The sequence below is a fragment of the Carcharodon carcharias genome, chromosome 1 (genome assembly GCF_017639515.1).
Source record: "Carcharodon carcharias isolate sCarCar2 chromosome 1, sCarCar2.pri, whole genome shotgun sequence".
In the NCBI taxonomy this organism is placed as follows: domain Eukaryota; kingdom Metazoa; phylum Chordata; class Chondrichthyes; order Lamniformes; family Lamnidae; genus Carcharodon; species Carcharodon carcharias.
This window is the reverse complement of record NC_054467.1, coordinates 271,550,294-271,569,420: the sequence shown is the minus strand read 5'-3', so window position 1 is coordinate 271,569,420 and position 19,127 is coordinate 271,550,294. Positions and strand designations below refer to the sequence as shown.

Genomic DNA, 19,127 nt, shown 5'->3' with positions numbered 1-19,127 from the left:
CACCCCGTACCCCCTCACCCACCCCGAGACAACCCCCCCGTACCCGCTCACCTCACCCCCAGACAACCCTCCCCGTACCCACTCACCAACCCCCAGACAGCACGCCCCTTAGCCGCTCACCCACCCCGAGACAACCCACCCCTTACCCCCTCACCAACCCCCAGACAACCCACCCCTTACTCCCTCACCCACACCAGACAACACACACAGTAACCCCTCACCCACCCCGAGATAACCCACCTCTTACCCGCTCACCTCACTCCAAGACAACCCACCCCTTACACACTCTGAGACAACCCACCCCATAGCCGCTCACCCACCCTGAGACAACCGACCCCTTACCCGCTCACCCACCCCGCGACAACCCACCCTTCACTCACCCCGAGACAGCCCAGCCCTTACCCACCCCGAGACAGCCCAGCCCTTACCGCCTCACCCACTCCGAGACAACCCACCCCTTACCCGCTCACCTCACCCCGAGACAACCCACCCCTTACCCTCTCACCTCACCCTGAGACAACCCACCCCTAACCCCCTCACCCACTCCGAGACAACCCACGCCTTACCCCCTCACCCACTGCAAGACAACCCACCCCTTACTCGCTCACCCACCCCGAGACAACCCAACCCTTACCTGCTCACCTCACCCCGAGACAACCCATCCCTTACTCGCTCACCCACCCCGAGACAACCCACCCCTTACCCCCTCACACACCCCAAGGCAACCCACCCCTTATCCCCTCACCCACTCTGAGACGACCCACCCCTTACCCGCTCACCCACCCCGAGACGACCCACCCCTTACCCGCTCACCCACCCCGAGACGACCCACCCCTTACCTGCTCACCCACCCCGAGACAACCCATCCCTTACTCGCTCACCCACTCCGAGACAACCCACCCCTTACCCCCTCTCCCACTCCGAGACAACCCACACCTTACCCCCTCACCCACTCTGAGACAACCCACCCCTTACCAGCTCACCTCACCCCGATACAATGCATCCCTTACCCGCTCACCCACCCGAGACAACCCACCCCTTACCCGCTCACCTCAAGCCGAGACAACCCACCCCTTACCCACTCACTTCATGCCGAGACAACACACCCCGTATCCCCCCACCCAACCCGAGACAACCCACCCCTTACCCGCTCACCTCAAGCCGAGACAACCCACCCCTTACCCCCCCACCCACCCCGTGACAACCCACCCCTTACCCGCTCACCTCACCCCGAGACAACCCACCCCTTACCCGCTCACCCACCCCGAGACAACCCACCCCTTACCCCCTCACCCACCCCGAGACAACCCACCCCTTACCCGCTCACCCACCCCGAGACAACCCACCCCTTACCCGCTCACCTCACCCCGAGACAACCTACCCCTTACCCGCTCACCTCACCCCGAGACACCCTACCCCTTACCCCCTCACCCACCCTTTATCCCCTCACCCACCCTGAGACAACCCACCCCTTACCTCCTCACCCACCCCGAGACAACCCACTCCGTACCCACTCACTCACCCCGAGACAACCCACTCCGTACCCCCTCACTCACCCCGAGACAACCCACCCCTTACCCACTCCGAGACAACCCACCCCTTACCCGCTCGCCCACCCCGAGACAACCCACCCCTTACCTGCTCACCTCACGCCGAGACAACCCACCCCGTACTCCCTCACCCGCCCCGAGACAACCCACCCCTTACCCCCTCACCCACCCCGAGACAACCCACCCCTTACCCGCTCACCCACCCCGAGACAACCCACCCCTTACCCGCTCACCTCACCCCGAGACAACCTACCCCTTACCCGCTCACCTCACCCCGAGACACCCTACCCCTTACCCCCTTACCCACCCTTTATCCCCTCACCCACTCTGAGACAACCCACCCCTTACCTCCTCACCCACCCCGAGACAACCCACCCCGTATACCCTCACCAACCCACGTCTTACCCGCTCACCTCACCCTGAGACAACCTACCCCTTACCCCCTCACCCACCCCGAGACAACCCACCCCTTACCCACTCCGAGACAACCCACCCCATACCCGCTCACCCACCCCGAGACAACCCACCCCTTACCTGCTCACCTCACGCCGAGACAACCCACCCCGTACTCCCTCACCCGCCCCGAGACAACCCACCCCATACCCCCTCACCCACCCCGAGACAATCCACCCCTTACCCGCTCACCTCACCCCGAGACAACCTACCCCTTACCCCCTCACCCACCCTGAGATAACCCACCCCGTACCCCCTCACTCACCACGAGACAACCCACCCCTTACGTGCTCACATCACGCCGAGACAACCCACCCCTTTCACCTCACCCACCCCGAGACAACCCACCCTGTAACCCCTCACACACCCCGAGACAACCCACCCCTTACCCCCTCACCCACCCCGAGACAACCCACCCCTTATCCTCTCACCCACCCCGAGACAGCCCACCCCTTAACCCTTCACCCACCCCGTACCCACTCACCCACCCCGAGACAACCCTTCCCGTACCCGCTCACCCACCCCGAGACAACCCCCCCGTACCCGCTCACCTCACCCCGAGACAACCCACCCCTTACCCGCTCACCCACCCCGTACCCCCTCACCCACTCCAAGACAACCCACCCCTTACCCCCTCACCCACCCCGAGACAACCCACCCCTTATCCTCTCACCCACCCCAAGACAACCCACCCCATACCCCCTCACCCACCGAGACAACCCAGCCCTTACCCCCTCACCCACCCCAAGACAACCCACCCCTTATCCGCTCACCCATCCCGTGACAACCCACCCCGTACCCGCTCACCCACCCTCAGACAACACTCCCCGTACCCGCTCACCCACCCTGAGACAACCCACCCTCGACCCCCTCACCCACCCCTAGACAACCCACCCCATACCCGCTCACCTCACTCCGAGACAACCCATCCTTACCCGCTCATCTCACCCCGAGACAACCCACCCCGTACCTGCTCACCCGCCTCGAGTCAACCCTCCCCGTACCCGCTCCCCCACCCCTAGACAATCCACCCAGTACCCCCTCACCCTGTAGCCCCCAACCTGTACTATCCCGTACACCCACCCTGTACCCCTCACCCCCACCCCCTACACCGCACCCCCCTACCCCGTACCCCCCACCCAGCACCCTCACCACTTCCTCCGCACCCCCACTCCATCACCCTCATCTTCACACCACCCTCACCCCCTCTGCACCTCATCACCCTCATCCCCACTTCCCTCTGCAGCTCATCACCCTCACCTCCACATCACCCTTCCCCCTCATCACCATCACCCCTCATCATCCCCTGCCCCTCACTCCTCATGATCCTCAACTCATCACCCTCCCCTCACTCATCACCCACTCCCCTCACCTCATCACCCACTCCCCTCACCTCATCACCCACTCCCCTCACCTCATCACCCCCTCTCCTCTGCTGCACACATCACCCTCTCCTCAGCCCTCTCATTCCTCCTCCCCTCATGTCTCATTTCCCTCCATCCCCTGCCCCTCAGCCTTCATCACCGCCTCATCACCTCCTCCCTTCCCCTTGACACCTCATCACCCCTCCCCTCATCACCCCAGTCCCTCACCACTGATTTCCCTCTCCACGTCCATCAATACCACGTGCTGCCTAACCCTTTCTCCTCGCTCATCCCATTCGCCCTCACCCTGCCTCATCCCATCTTCCTGTCCCCTCACTTGTTACCCCTCCCCTCGTCTCTCCTCTCATCGCTCATACCTCTTCTCTTCTCCATTCCCTCCCACTCCATCCCTTCTTTGCCCTCAGTCTCTCTCTACGCTCCATATGTCACAACCTGCCCTCCCTCCACACAACTTCCACTCCCTCCCTTCAGCTCCGTTCCCTCAACTCCTTTCACTCCCAACCTTCCCAGACCCACTCCACCTCGTCCCCTCAATAACGCTCCATATGACCCACACAATGCCCCCAGCTGCTGCACCCCCCAGTCTTGCCCCCATCTCACCTTGATCTTCAGGGATTTCTTCAGCTCTTTGATGACAGTTTCACGATCCTCCAGTTTTAGACCCAGTCCCTCCGCGTCTGTGATCTCAGCCCGGAGAGCAGCAGCTCGCAGCTCAACTGGAGGAGGCAACTGGACACAAGGTCAAGGGTTAAAGGTCATAGAGCAAAACACCTTTCAAAGCACAAACAGGTGGCGAGTCAGAGTGTGGGTGGAGGGAGGCGAAGGTGGGGGAGCAGGTGCGGGTGACACAAAGATTGGCCGGGTGGTTAACACTGAGGTTGAGTGTCTTGGGCTACAGGAAGATATAGACGGGATGGTCAAATGGGCAGATAAGTGGCAGATGGCATTTAACCCTGAAAAGTGTGAGGTGATACACTTTGGAAGGAGTAATTTGACAAGGAAGTATTCAGTGAACAACATGACACTAGGAAGTTCTGAGGAACAAAGGGACCTTGGTGTGTGTGTCCATAGATCTCTGAAGGTGGAGGGGCATGTTAGTGGGGTGGTGAAAAAGGAATATGGGATACTTGTCCTTATCAATCGAGGCATAGATTACAAAAGTAGGGAGGTCATGTTGGAGTTGTATAGAACCTTGGTGAGGCCACAGTTGGAGTACTGTGTGCAGTTCTGGTCGCCACATTATAGGAAGGATGTGATTGCACTGGAGGGGGTGCAGAGGAGATTCACCAGGATGTTGCCTGGGATGAAACATTGAAGTTATGAAGAGAGGTTGGATAGACTTGGGTTGTTTTCGTTGGAGCAGAGAAGACTGAGGGGCGACCTGATCGATGTGTACAAGATTATGAGGGGCATGGACAGGGTGGATAGGGAGCAGCTGTTCCCCTTAGTTGAAGGGTCAGTCACAAGGAGGCATAAGTTCAAGGTGAGGGGCAGGAGGTTTAGGGGGGATGTGAGGAAAAACGTTTTTACCCAGAGGGTGGTGACGGTCTGGAATGCGCTGCCTGGGAGGGTGGTGGAGGCGGGTTGCCTCACATCCTTTAAAAAGTACCTGGATGAGCACTTGGCATGTCATAACATTCAAGGCTATGGGCCAAGTGCTAGTAAATGGGATTAGGGAGGTAGGTCAGGTGTTTCTCACGTGTCAGTGCAGACTCAATGGGCTGAAGGGCCTCTTCTGCCCTCTGTGATTTGGTGAGTGCTGAGGGTAGTGTGGATGGGGGATGAGGGTGAGACTGGGGAGGGGGTAGCGGGTGCAGGGGGTGGGGGGGAGCATGGAGGGGGAGGAGGGGGTGGCGGGGAAGATGGAGGGAGGTGACTGGGGATGAGGGGGAGGAAACACCCCTCCACCACAAACAAATAGACACAGAAGCTGCCTCCTGGGTCCTCCTTACCTTCATCAATGCCTTCTCTGAATCGTACTCTCCCTCCTGCATTGCTGTGGCCATCTTGTTCATGGTGACGATGATCACTGTGCACGACTGACGAAGACATTCATATGGACTTGTGGCCTGTGCTCCGTATACCTGGAAACCAATGAATAAACACTAGAAAACTGCACTAAGGAAATGGTCAACAATAAAACAAGATTCAGAATAAAGCTGCCTTTGCACATTCCCAAATATGGGATAGGATTGTATTCAATAGCATTGTGAAACAGGTAGCTCATGGACTGATAACCTACAGCAGTTCAGGAAGGTAGGTCAGCTGCAGCTTCAGTTGAGAAGGAAGGATATGAAGGGTTACAGGGAGAGGCTGGAGAATGGCACTCGGTGAATTGCCCCTTCAGAGAGCTGGTGCAGGACTGAATCGGCCACCTCCCTGCACCATAACAATTCTGTCATTCTGTGAAGAGAGAATCTAACCATCGCACCTTGACGTTCAATGGCATTACCATCACTGAATCCCCCACTAGCAACATCCTGGGGGTTACCATTGACCAGAAACTGAATTGGACTAGCGGGTCACCACTGACACACGGTAACAGCAGTGTGTGTACCGTCTACAAGATGCACTGCAGGAATTCACCAAGGCTCCTTCAGCAGCACCTTCCAAACCCACGACCACTACCATCTAGAAGGACAAGGGCAGCAGATAGATGGGAACACCACCACCTGGAAGTTCCCCTCCAATCACTCACCATCCTGACTTGGAAATATATCACCATTCCTTCACTGTCACTGGGTCAAAATCCTGGAACTCCCTCCCTAACAGCACTGTGGGTGTACCTACACCACATGGACTGCAGCGGCTCAAGAAGGCAGCTCACCACCACCTTCTCAAGGGCAACTAGGGATGGGCAATAAATGTCAGCCCAGCCAGTGACACTCACATCCCAAGAATGAATAAAAAAATGGCATTTTGGTTAAATCAAAATTGACTGGGGAAGGAGAGTTGGATGGAGGGGGCCAGATGGGGAATGGGATGGAGGGGAAGATCGAGTCCGGGGAAGGGAGAGTCACAGGGTGAATTGAGGTTTGGGTTCTGGGGAGGTCGATCTTCGTTTAGATTCGGGGGAGACGGTGGGGGTAGTGTGAATGTCACTGGGCCAGTAACCCAGAGGCCCAGGTTAATGCTCTGGGATTGTGGATTCAAATCCCAGCTCAGCAGCTAGTGGGATTTGAATTCCGGAATTAAACAGCTGTTTTCAGTCCCTGTTGTTGTGGAACGATTGCTGTATAAACCCATCTGGAAATCCGCTGGTCTGGCCTACAGGTGACTCCAGACCCACAGCAATGTGGGTGACTCTAACTGCCCTCTGAAATGGCCCAGCCACTCAGTTCAAGGGCAATTAGGGATGGGCAGCGAATTCCGTGGATAAAAAACTCTGGTATTGGGGTGATTACCTGCTCTGTAGCTTTAAATGCCATGTCCTCCAGTTTCCGGGGTACCAGTCCTTCATTCTCCGGCAGTGGGGCAACGAGTTGGATTCCCGCAGCTGCCATCTCCTGCAGCACAGCCACCACACGGGTCAAGTGCTTTCTGCAATCCAACAGCGTGTCTGATACCTACACAGAAACCACAGGTTCATCCTGATCTCACATGCAAATCCGTCACCCCTCGGAGCTCACATTGCTGCTACTGTCTTCCGATCCTAGCCTATCTGGGAACAACCTTCCCTCTAAACTCTGCACACACACAGCACTCCCATACACACTGAGCACACTGAACTCTGCATACACACAGCACTCCCATACACACTGAGCACACTAAACTCTGCAGACACACAGCACTCCCATACACACTGAGCACACTAAACTCTGCAGACACACAGCACTCCCATACACACTGAGCACACTAAACTCTGCAGACACACAGCACTCCCATACACACTGAGCACACTGAACTCTGCACACACACAGCACTCCCATACACACTGAGCACACTGAACTCTGCACACACACAGCACTCCCATACACACTGAGCACACTAAACTCTGCAGACACACAGCACTCCCATACACACTGAGCACACTAAACTCTGCAGACACACAGCACTCCCATACACACTGAGCACACTTTCACCTCCTGCCTTTGGCCTAGGCTGACTAGTTTAAGTGGCTCACACAGTGAAACATGACAGCGCCGCACAGTAAAGACAGAGAGAATAGTTGCCTGTGATCCGAACGACAGCGCTGCCGGAATTCCAGGAGCATCAGTCCCGGGCATTCGTCTCCGAACCTTCTTACAGAACTGCCGGATATCACTGCACGAGGTGCTGAGATCCTTCAGGAGAATGGCGATGTCAGCAGCTTCATGTCCCGGCTGGGGAGAGGGAGAGAGAGAGAGAGACAGACACAGAGAGGTCAGACTGAGCAATCCAGGTGACAGGCTCAGGGGGGAGGGATTCGGGCGAGGGGTCGGGTGGGGGGTGGGTCTAATTGAGGAATCCGGGTGAGGGGTCGGGTGGGGGTCCGGGCGAGGGGTCGGGTGGGGGTCCGGGCGAGGGGTCGGGTGGGGGTCCGGGCGAGGGGTCGGGTGGGGGTCCGGGCGAGGGGTCGGGTGGGGGTCCGGGCGAGGGGTCGGGTGGGGGTCCGGGCGAGGGGTCGGGTGGGGGTCCGGGCGAGGGGTCGGGTGGAGTCTGGGTGAGGGGTCGGGTGGGGGTCCGGGCGAGGGGTCGGGTGGAGTCTGGGTGAGGGGTCGGGTGGGGGTCCGGTGGAGTCTGGTTGAGGGGTCGGGTGGGGGTCCGGGCGAGGGGTCGGGTGGGGGTCTGGGCGAGGGGTCGGGTGGGGGTCCGGGCGAGGGGTCGGGTGGGGGTCCGGGCGAGGGGTCGGGTGGGGGTCCGGGCGGGGGTCCGGGCGAGGGGTCGGGTGGGGGTCCGGGCGAGGGGTCGGGTGGGGGTCCGGGCGAGGGGTCGGGTGGGGGTCCGGGCGAGGGGTCGGGTGGGGGTCCGGGTGAGGGGTCGGGTGGAGTCTGGTTGAGGGGTCGGGTGGGGGTCCGGGTGAGGGGTCGGGTGGGGGTCCGGGTGAGGGGTCGGGTGGGGGTCCGGGCGAGGGGTCGGGTGGGGGTCCGGGCGAGGGGTCGGGTGGGGGTCCGGGTGGGGGTCCGGGCGAGGGGTCGGGTGGGGGTCCGGGCGAGGGGTCGGGTGGGGGTCCGGGCGAGGGGTCGGGTGGGGGTCCGGGCGAGGGGTCGGGTGGGGGTCCGGGCGAGGGGTCGGGTGGGAGTCCGGGCGAGGGGTCGGGTGGGGGTCCGGGCGAGGGGTCGGGTGGGGGTCTGGTTGAGGGGTCGGGTGGGGGTCCGGGCGAGGGGTCGGGTGGGGGTCTGGTTGAGGGGTCGGGTGGGGGTCTGGTTGAGGGGTCGGGTGGGGGTCCGGGCGAGGGGTCGGGTGGGGGTCCGGGCGAGGGGTCGGGTGGGGGTCCGGGCGAGGGGTCGGGTGGGGGTCCGGGCGAGGGGTCTGGGGATCAGAGGGTTGGGTTTGAACGAGGTGCCGGGTTTTATCTGTGCCGGGAATCCAGGATACTGACCTGTAGGAGGGATCGCAGTCTCCCCACTTCCACTGCCATACAGCCCAGAGCGCTCTGAGTAAACTGGGACATCAAACACACTCCGTCAGAAACACCATCAACTCCTGACTCAGACCCAATCCCCATCCCGGTCCAGTCCCAATCCCAATCCCAATCCCAGTCCAGTCCCAATCCCAATCCCAATCCCAGTCCAGTCCGAATCCCAATCCCGTTCCAGTCCCAATCCCAATCCCAATCCCAATCCCAGTCCCAGTCCCAATCCCCATCCCGGTCCAGTCCCAATCCCAATCCCGGTCCAGTCCCAATCCCAATCCCAATCCCAATCCCAGTCCCAGTCCCAATCCCCATCCCAGTCCAGTCCCAATCCCAATCCCGGTCCAGTCCCAATCCCAATCCCAGTCCAGTCCCAATCCCAATCCCCATCCCGGTCCAGTCCCAATCCCCATCCCAATCCCAATCCCAGTCCCAGTCCAGTCCCAATCCCAGTCCAGTCCCAATCCCAGTCCCAGTCCCAATCCCAGTCCCAATCCCAATCCCAGTCCAGTCCCAATCCCAATCCCAGTCCAGTCCCAATCCCAATCCCAGTCCAGTCCCAATCCCCATCCCAGTCCAGTCCCAATCCCCATCCCGGTCCAGTCCCAATCCCAATCCCAGTCCAGTCCCAATCCCCATCCCAGTCCCAATCCCCATCCCAGTCCAGTCCCAATCCCCATCCCGGTCCAGTCCCAATCCCAATCCCAGTCCAGTCCCAATCCCCATCCCGGTCCAGTCCCAATCCCCATCCCAGTCCAGTCCCAATCCCAATCCCAATCCCAGTCCAGTCCCAATCCCAATCCCAGTCCAGTCCCAATCCCAATCCCAGTCCAGTCCCAATCCCCGTCCCGGTCCAGTCCCAATCCCCGTCCCGGTCCAGTCCCAATCCCCGTCCCGGTCCAATCCCAGTCCAGTCCCAATCCCCATCCCAGTCCAGTCCCAATCCCAATCCCAGTCCAGTCCCAATCCCAATCCCAGTCCAGTTCCAATCCCCATCCCAGTCCAGTCCCAATCCCCGTCCCGGTCCAGTCCTAATCCCCATCCCAGTCCAGTCCCAATCCCAGTCCCGGTCCAGTCCCAATCCCAATCCCCGTCCAGTCCCAATCCCAATCCCCGTCCAGTCCCAATCCCAATCCCAGTCCCAATCCCCATCCCAGTCCAGTCCCAATCCCAATCCCAGTCCAGTCCCAATCCCAATCCCAGTCCAGTCCCAATCCCCATCCCGGTCCAGTCCCAATCCCCATCCCAGTCCAGTCCCAATCCCCATCCCAGTCCAGTCCCAATCCCCATCCCAGTCCAGTCCCAATCCCAATCCCAGTCCAGTCCCAATCCCCATCCCAGTCCAGTCCCAATCCCAATCCCAATCCAGTCCCAATCCCAATCCCAGTCCAGTCCCAATCCCAATCCCAGTCCAGTCCCAATCCCATTCCCAGTCCAGTCCCAATCCCCATCCCAGTCCAGTCCTAATCCCAATCCCAGTCCAGTCCCAATCCCAGTCCCAGTCCAGTCCCAATCCCCATCCCAGTCCAGTCCCAATCCCAGTCCCAGTCCAGTCCCAATCCCCATCCCAGTCCAGTCCCAATCCCAATCCCAGTCCAGTCCCAATCCCCATCCCAGTCCAGTCCCAATCCCAATCCCAGTCCAGTCCCAATCCCAGTCCCAGTCCAGTCCCAATCCCCATCCCAGTCCAGTCCCAATCCCAATCCCAGTCCAGTCCCAATCCCAGTCCCAGTCCAGTCCCAATCCCCATCCCAGTCCAGTCCTAATCCCAATCCCAGTCCAGTCCCAATCCCAGTCCCAGTCCAGTCCCAATCCCCATCCCAGTCCAGTCCCAATCCCAATCCCAGTCCAGTCCCAATCCCCATCCCAGTCCAGTCCCAATCCCCATCCCGGTCCAGTCCCAATCCCCATCCCAGTCCAGTCCTAATCCCAATCCCAGTCCAGTCCCAATCCCAGTCCCAGTCCAGTCCCAATCCCCATCCCAGTCCAGTCCCAATCCCAATCCCAGTCCAGTCCCAATCCCAGTCCCAGTCCAGTCCCAATCCCCATCCCAGTCCAGTCCAGTCCCAATCCCAGTCCCGGTCCAGTCCCAATCCCCGTCCCAGTCCAGTCCCAATCCCCATCCCAGTCCAGTCCTAATCCCAATCCCAGTCCAGTCCCAATCCCAGTCCCAGTCCAGTCCCAATCCCCATCCCAGTCCAGTCCTAATCCCAATCCCAGTCCAGTCCCAATCCCAGTCCCGGTCCAGTCCCAATCCCCGTCCCAGTCCAGTCCCAATCCCCATCCCAGTCCAGTCCTAATCCCAATCCCAGTCCAGTCCCAATCCCAGTCCCAGTCCAGTCCCAATCCCCATCCCAGTCCAGTCCCAATCCCAATCCCAGTCCAGTCCCAATCCCAGTCCCAGTCCAGTCCCAATCCCCATCCCAGTCCAGTCCTAATCCCAATCCCAGTCCAGTCCCAATCCCAGTCCCAGTCCAGTCCCAATCCCCATCCCAGTCCAGTCCCAATCCCAATCCCAGTCCAGTCCCAATCCCAGTCCCAGTCCAGTCCCAATCCCCATCCCAGTCCAGTCCTAATCCCAATCCCAGTCCAGTCCCAATCCCAGTCCCGGTCCAGTCCCAATCCCCGTCCCAGTCCAGTCCCAATCCCCGTCCCAGTCCAGTCCCAATCCCCATCCCAGTCCAGTCCTAATCCCAATCCCAGTCCAGTCCCAATCCCAGTCCCAGTCCAGTCCCAATCCCCATCCCAGTCCAGTCCTAATCCCAATCCCAGTCCAGTCCCAATCCCAGTCCCGGTCCAGTCCCAATCCCCGTCCCAGTCCAGTCCCAATCCCCATCCCAGTCCAGTCCTAATCCCAATCCCAGTCCAGTCCCAATCCCAGTCCCAGTCCAGTCCCAATCCCCATCCCAGTCCAGTCCCAATCCCAATCCCAGTCCAGTCCCAATCCCAGTCCCAGTCCAGTCCCAATCCCCATCCCAGTCCAGTCCTAATCCCAATCCCAGTCCAGTCCTAATCCCAATCCCAGTCCAGTCCCAATCCCCGTCCCAGTCCAGTCCCAATCCCCATCCCAGTCCAGTCCCAATCCCCATCCCGGTCCAGTCCCAATCCCCATCCCAGTCCAGTCCTAATCCCAATCCCAGTCCAGTCCCAATCCCAGTCCCAGTCCAGTCCCAATCCCCATCCCAGTCCAGTCCCAATCCCAATCCCAGTCCAGTCCCAATCCCAGTCCCAGTCCAGTCCCAATCCCCATCCCAGTCCAGTCCTAATCCCAATCCCAGTCCAGTCCCAATCCCACTCCCGGTCCAGTCCCAATCCCCGTCCCAGTCCAGTCCCAATCCCCATCCCAGTCCAGTCCTAATCCCAATCCCAGTCCAGTCCCAATCCCAGTCCCAGTCCAGTCCCAATCCCCATCCCAGTCCAGTCCTAATCCCAATCCCAGTCCAGTCCCAATCCCAGTCCCGGTCCAGTCCCAATCCCCGTCCCAGTCCAGTCCCAATCCCCATCCCAGTCCAGTCCTAATCCCAATCCCAGTCCAGTCCCAATCCCAGTCCCAGTCCAGTCCCAATCCCCATCCCAGTCCAGTCCCAATCCCAATCCCAGTCCAGTCCCAATCCCAGTCCCAGTCCAGTCCCAATCCCCATCCCAGTCCAGTCCCAATCCCCATCCCAGTCCAGTCCTAATCCCAATCCCAGTCCAGTCCCAATCCCCATCCCAGTCCAGTCCTAATCCCAATCCCAGTCCAGTCCCAATCCCAGTCCCAGTCCAGTCCCAATCCCCATCCCAGTCCAGTCCCAATCCCAATCCCAGTCCAGTCCCAATCCCAGTCCCAGTCCAGTCCCAATCCCCATCCCAGTCCAGTCCCAATCCCAATCCCAGTCCAGTCCCAATCCCAGTCCCAGTCCAGTCCCAATCCGCATCCCAGTCCAGTCCTAATCCCAATCCCAGTCCAGTCCCAATCCCAGTCCCGGTCCAGTCCCAATCCCCGTCCCAGTCCAGTCCCAATCCCCATCCCAGTCCAGTCCTAATCCCAATCCCAGTCCAGTCCCAATCCCAGTCCCAGTCCAGTCCCAATCCCCATCCCAGTCCAGTCCTAATCCCAATCCCAGTCCAGTCCCAATCCCAGTCCCGGTCCAGTCCCAATCCCCGTCCCAGTCCAGTCCCAATCCCCATCCCAGTCCAGTCCTAATCCCAATCCCAGTCCAGTCCCAATCCCAGTCCCAGTCCAGTCCCAATCCCCATCCCAGTCCAGTCCCAATCCCAATCCCAGTCCAGTCCCAATCCCAGTCCCAGTCCAGTCCCAATCCCCATCCCAGTCCAGTCCTAATCCCAATCCCAGTCCAGTCCCAATCCCAGTCCCGGTCCAGTCCCAGTCCCCGTCCCAGTCCAGTCCCAATCCCCATCCCAGTCCAGTCCTAATCCCAATCCCAGTCCAGTCCCAATCCCAGTCCCGGTCCAGTCCCAGTCCCGGTCCAATCTCAGTCCCAGTCCAATCCTGATTCAATCCCGATCCTCATCCAATCCCGATCCTCATCCAATCCCCATCCAATCCCAATCCCCATCCAATCCCAAATCCCATCCAACCCCATTCCCAGTCCAACCCCATTCCCAGTCCAATCCCCATCCCATTCCCAGTCCAATCCCCATCCAACCCCATTCCCAGTCCAATCCCCATCCAATCCCAATCCCATTCCCAGTCCAAGCCCCATCCAACCCCATTCCCAGTCCAATCCCGATCCAATCCTGATCCAATTTCATTCTCTATCCCATTCCCATTTCACTTGAATGTTGATGTTGAGAAGGATTTGGCAAATCACAGAAAGTTAGCCTGAGGTACAGTCAGTAATGTGGGAGTCAAATGGTTTGTTGGCCTTAGTTGCAAAGGGGTTGATTTATAACAATCAGGAAATCTCGCTGAAACTGTACAGGGACTTTGGTAAGGTCACAGCGGAAGCAGAGACAGCCTAAAGAATCAGTAACAACGGTTCACCAGATTGATTTTCGGGATCAGAGGGCAGATCGAATATCGATTCTTGATAAGCAAGGGGGTGGCAGGTTATCAGGGAGTCGCTGGGAGGTTCCAATCAGATCAGCCATGACTTTGTTTAAAGGTGGAGCAGACTCGATGGGTCGAGTGGCCTACTCCTGCTCCTAATTCAGATGTCCATATGAATACTCTCTTGAATTTACAATTCCTACTGAAACGAAGTTTATGAGAGGATTTGACAGGCTTATAGGAGGCTTTCCCAGCTGGAGAACAAAGAGGAAGAAACCTGGAGATTGGTCAGTGATCTAGACCCAGGTGTACAAGGGACAATTTCAAAGTTTGAGGATGATATGAAATGTGGAAGCATTGTGAACTGTGAGGAAGGTAATGTACAACTTCAAATGGACAATATGACCATTCAGCCCATCTGCTCCTGGACTGCTCCACTGTTCAATAAGATCATGGCTGATCTGATAATCCTCAACTCCACTTTCCTGCCTTTTCCCCATAACCCTTGATTCCCTTACTGATTAAAAATCTGTCTATCTCAGCCTTGAATATACTGAACGACCCAGCCTCTACAGTCCTCTGCGGTGAAGAATTCCACAGATTCACCACCATCTGAGAGAAGAAATTCCTCCTCATCTCTGTTTTAAATGGGTGACCCCTTACTCTGAGATTATGCCCTCTGGTCCTAGACTCTCCCAAAAGGGGAAACAACCTCTCAGCATCTACCCTGTCAAGCCCCCTAAGAATCTTATAAGTTTCAATAAGGTCGCCTCTCATTCTTCTAAACTCCAATGAATACAGGCCCAACCTACTCAACCTCTCCTCATAAGAAAATCCCTCCATACCTGGAATCAACCTAGTGAACCTTCTCTGGACTGCCTCCAACGCCAGTATATCTTTCCTTAGATAAGGGAACAAAACTGTTCACAGTATTCTAGGTGTGGTCTAACTGGTGCCTTGTATAGTTTTAGCAAGACTTCCCTAATTTTATACTCCATTCCCTTTGAAATAAAGGCCAACATTCCATTTGCCTCCCTATTACCTGCTGAACTTGTATGTTAGCTTTTTGTGATTCATCCACGAGGACCCCCAAATCCCCTCTGTGCTGCAGCTTTCTGCAGTCTTTCTCCATTTAAATAATATTCAGCTCCTCTATTCTTCCTGCCAAAGTGCAGAACCTCACATTCTCCCACATTATATTCCATGAGCCAAGTTTTTGCCCACTCACTTAAGCTGTCTATATCCCTCTGTTGACTCTTTGTGTCTTTCTCACCACTTGCCTTCCCACCTATTTTTGTGTCATCCACAAACTTGGCGATTGTACACTCACTTCCCTCATCTGAGTCATTAATATATATTGTAAATAATTGTGGCCCCAGCACTGATCCCTATGGCACTCCACTAGTTACAGGTTGCCATTCCAAAAATGTCCCCCCTTATACCAACTTTTATTAGTTGGCCAATCCTCTATCCATGTTAATATACTACCCCCAACACCATGGGCTCTTATCTTATTAAGTAGCCTTATGTGCGGTACCTTATCAAACACCTTTTGGAATCCAAATATATAACATCTACTGGTTCCCTTTTATCTCACCTGCTTGTTACCTCCTCAAAGAATTCTAATAAATTTGTCAGACATGATTTCCCCTTCATGAAGCCATGCTAACTCTGCTTGATTAGATTATGTATATCTAAATGCTCTGCTATTACATCCTTTATAACATTTTCCCAATGACAGATGTTAAGCTAACTGGCCTATAGTTACCTGTTTTTATCTCCCTCTCTTTTTGAATAAGAGTGTTACATTGGCAGTTTTCCAATCCTCTGGGACTTTTCCAGAATCTAAGGATTCTTGGACGGTTACCACCAGTGCATCCTCTATCTCTGCAGCTACTTCCTTTAATATCCTAGGATGCAACCCATCAGGTCCAGGGGACTTATCAGCCTTTAGCCCCATTAGCTTCCCTAGTACTTTTTCTCTAGTGATAATTATTGTATTGATTTCCTCCCCCTCCTTTTGCCCCTTGATTATTTAGTATTTTTGGAATGATATTAGTGTCTTCTAACGTGAAGACTGATGCAAAGTATTATTCATCTCCTCTGCCATTTCCTGGTTCCCCATTATTATTTCCCAGCCTCATTCTCTAAGGGGCCTATGTTCACTGTGGCCTCTCTCTTCCTTTTTCTATATTTAAAGAAGCTCTGACTGTCTGTTTTTATATTACTTGCTAGTTTACCATCAAAGTTTATTTTCTCACTCTTTATTATTTTTTGGTCATCTTTTGTTGGTTTTTAAAACTTTCCCAATCCTCTTGTTTACCCCTAATCTTTGCCTCATTGTATGTTTTTTTCTTTCAATTTCATACTGTCCTTAACTTCCTTGGTTAACCATGGTTTGTTTATCCCCTTCCTACAATCCTTCCTCCTCACTGGGATGTGTCCTTGTTGTGAGTCATGAGCTATTTTCTTAAACGTCTGTCATTGTTCATCAACCGTCTTTTCTGCTAAACTCCTTTCCCAGTCCCCTCCAGCCAACTCTGCTCTCGTTCCTTTGTAATTACCCTTATTTAAGTTCAGCACAGTTGTTTCCAACCCAAGTTTCTCACTCTCAAACTGAATGCTAAACTCTACCACGTTATGGTCACTGTTTCCTTGGGAATCTTTTATTTTGAGATCATTTATTAAACCTGTCTCATTACCAGATCCAAAATAGCCTGATCCCTGATTGGATTCACAACGTATTGTTCTAGGAAACTAGGGGCAGAGAATGAAGCAGGAGATAATGAGGGTGTGTGAAAAAGGCAGTACATTCATCATGGGTGACTTGAATCTTCGTGTAGGTTGAGAAAATCAAATTGGCAGAGGTAGCCATGAACAGGCACATCCTATAGTCTAGCTACTGTTAGGGGGCCTATAGACTACTCCCATCAGTGTCTTTATTCCATCTCATACTAATAAATCCGAAGTTCCTCGAGCTGCAAACACGTGGTACAGATGTGTTCACCCTGGATCACATTGGTGTCCAGCTCTCTGGCAACTGTGAGGCCCTTCTAAGATCTTACGCCATTTCTACTGGTGCACATGGGCTTAATGGACAAACTTATTGGACTTATTTAAGAACATAACAAGCAGGGTGTTTCAGATTTCCAAAAGGCATCTGATAAAGGTGCCACATAAAAAGTTACTGCAGAAGATGGTGTTGGGGATGATAATGAGCATGGATAAAGGACTGATTAACTAAAGGGAAGCTGAGAATAGGCATAACTGGGTTATTTTTAGGATGGCAAACTGCAACTAGTGAAATGCCACAGGGATCAGTGCTGAGGCCTCAGCTATTTACAATTTATATTCATGACAAGGATGAAGGGACCAACTGTATTGTAGCCAAGTTTACAGATGATACAAAGATAGGTCGGAATACAAGTTGTGAGGATACAAATAAATATAGACAGGTTAAGTGAGTGGGCAAAAATTTGCCAGATGAAGTATAATGTGGGAAGCCTTGAGGGTGTCCACTTTGACAGGAAGCATAGAAAAGCAGCATAATACTTAAATGGGGAGAAATTGCAGAACTCCGAGCTACAGAGGGATCCGGGTGTCCTGGTCCATAAATGTCAGGTTGGCATTTATCGCAAGTGGGGTTGGAGTACAAAAGTAGGGAAGATTTTTTTATCCATTCCCAGGATGTGGAATCGCTGGCTAGGACAGCATTTATTGCCCATCCCTAATTGCCCCTTGAGGACTGAGTGGCTTGCTCGGCCATTTCAGAGGGCAGTTAAGAGTAAGGCTGGCAGATCAGCTTCCCATTAGTGAAGCAGATGGGATTTTACAAAAATCGACAATAGTTTCATGGTCACCATTAGAATTTTAATTTGAGATTTGTTATTCGATTGTGATTTGAACCCGGGTCCCCGGAGTATTACTCTGGGACACTGGATTACTAGTGACAAAACCACTACGCCATCGCCTCCCCCCACCGTCTAGCTACAACTGTACAGGGCATTGGTGAGGCTGCATCTGGAGTACTGTGTACAGTTTTGGTCTCCTTATTTAAGGAGGGATGGAGTTGAACTGGAAGCGGTTCAGAGAAGGTTCACTTGACTGATTCCTGGGTGAAAGGATTGTATTCTTAGGAAAGGGCCAGCAGGTTGACCCTAAATTCACCAGAATTTAGATGTATGAGAGATGATCTTGTTGAACCATCTAAGATTCTGAGGGGGTTTAACAGCTTTGATACTGAGGGGATGTTCACTGTCATGGGAGAAACGAGAACGAGGGGGAACAGGGTCAAAATAAGGACTCTCCCCATTGAAGATGGCGATGAGGAGGAATTTCATCTCTCAGGGTTGTCAGTGTGTGGAACTCTCTTCCCCAGAGAGCAGGGGAGGCTGTCTCAGTGAATATATTCAAGGCTGAGTTAGACTGATTTCTGATCGACAAGGGAGTCGAGGGTTATGGGGGGCAGACTGGAAAGTGGAGTTGAGACCACAACCAGATCAGCCATGATCTTACTGAATGGTGGAACAGACTCGAGGGGCTGAATGGCCTCCTCCTGTTCCTATTTCGTATGCAATCCCAGTACTAAGTGGAGTCCATTCACAGTGCTGAGATTCTCTACCTGCTTCAGTTTGGTACAGTACAGCTACTGTGAGGGACAGTGACTGGGTGACACACCTACCTTGATGTGGTCAGCCAGCTGCACAGTACAATCCTCACTTTGTTCCAGCAGGTGAATGGTGTAGAGATGCTGAGGAAACACCAGAGAACTGGGTTAAACCAAACGTTACACACAGAACAACAAGGCAATCCAAAACCATTCGGGGTGGGCACTGGGGGTCAGTGATTGTGGCCCTTATCAAAATCATTTCAGTCAATTACAGAATGAAAACCAGGATCCCGGCTCAAACTCCAATGGCAGACTCCAGCCTCTCCCCACTGGTCACTGCCCTCAGCCTCCAGCCCTTCGTTTTTGCCCAGCATCAACACCCCTTGTTACAGCCAGTGGCTTATCCCTGCTTACAGTCACTGGGAGGTATAGCTTGTTACAGTCACTGGGAGGTATAGCTTGTTACAGTCACTGGGAGGTATAGCTTGTTACAGTCACTGGGAGGTATAGCTTGTTACAGTCACTGGGGGTATCGCATGTTACAGTCACTGGGGGTATCGCTTGTTACAGTCACTGGGGGTAT

At 55.1% G+C, this 19,127-nt stretch overlaps 1 protein-coding gene across 1 annotated transcript in view; it reads right to left on the bottom strand.

Moving 5' to 3' along the window:
* LOC121276109 (dynactin subunit 1-like) overlaps nucleotides 1-19,127 on the bottom strand; it is a gene marked incomplete at its 3' end in the record, with an annotated part of 249,284 nt that overhangs the window by 51,943 nt on the left and 178,214 nt on the right. Inside the window, exons 15-20 of the mRNA XM_041184072.1 lie at nucleotides 18,617-18,685; nucleotides 8,910-8,972; nucleotides 7,561-7,710; nucleotides 6,793-6,954; nucleotides 5,341-5,472; nucleotides 3,989-4,117 (exon numbers count right to left, since the gene is read on the bottom strand). Coding sequence (XP_041040006.1) covers nucleotides 3,989-4,117; nucleotides 5,341-5,472; nucleotides 6,793-6,954; nucleotides 7,561-7,710; nucleotides 8,910-8,972; nucleotides 18,617-18,685 — 705 coding nt within the window. The remainder of the gene's footprint in view (nucleotides 1-3,988; nucleotides 4,118-5,340; nucleotides 5,473-6,792; nucleotides 6,955-7,560; nucleotides 7,711-8,909; nucleotides 8,973-18,616; nucleotides 18,686-19,127) is intronic.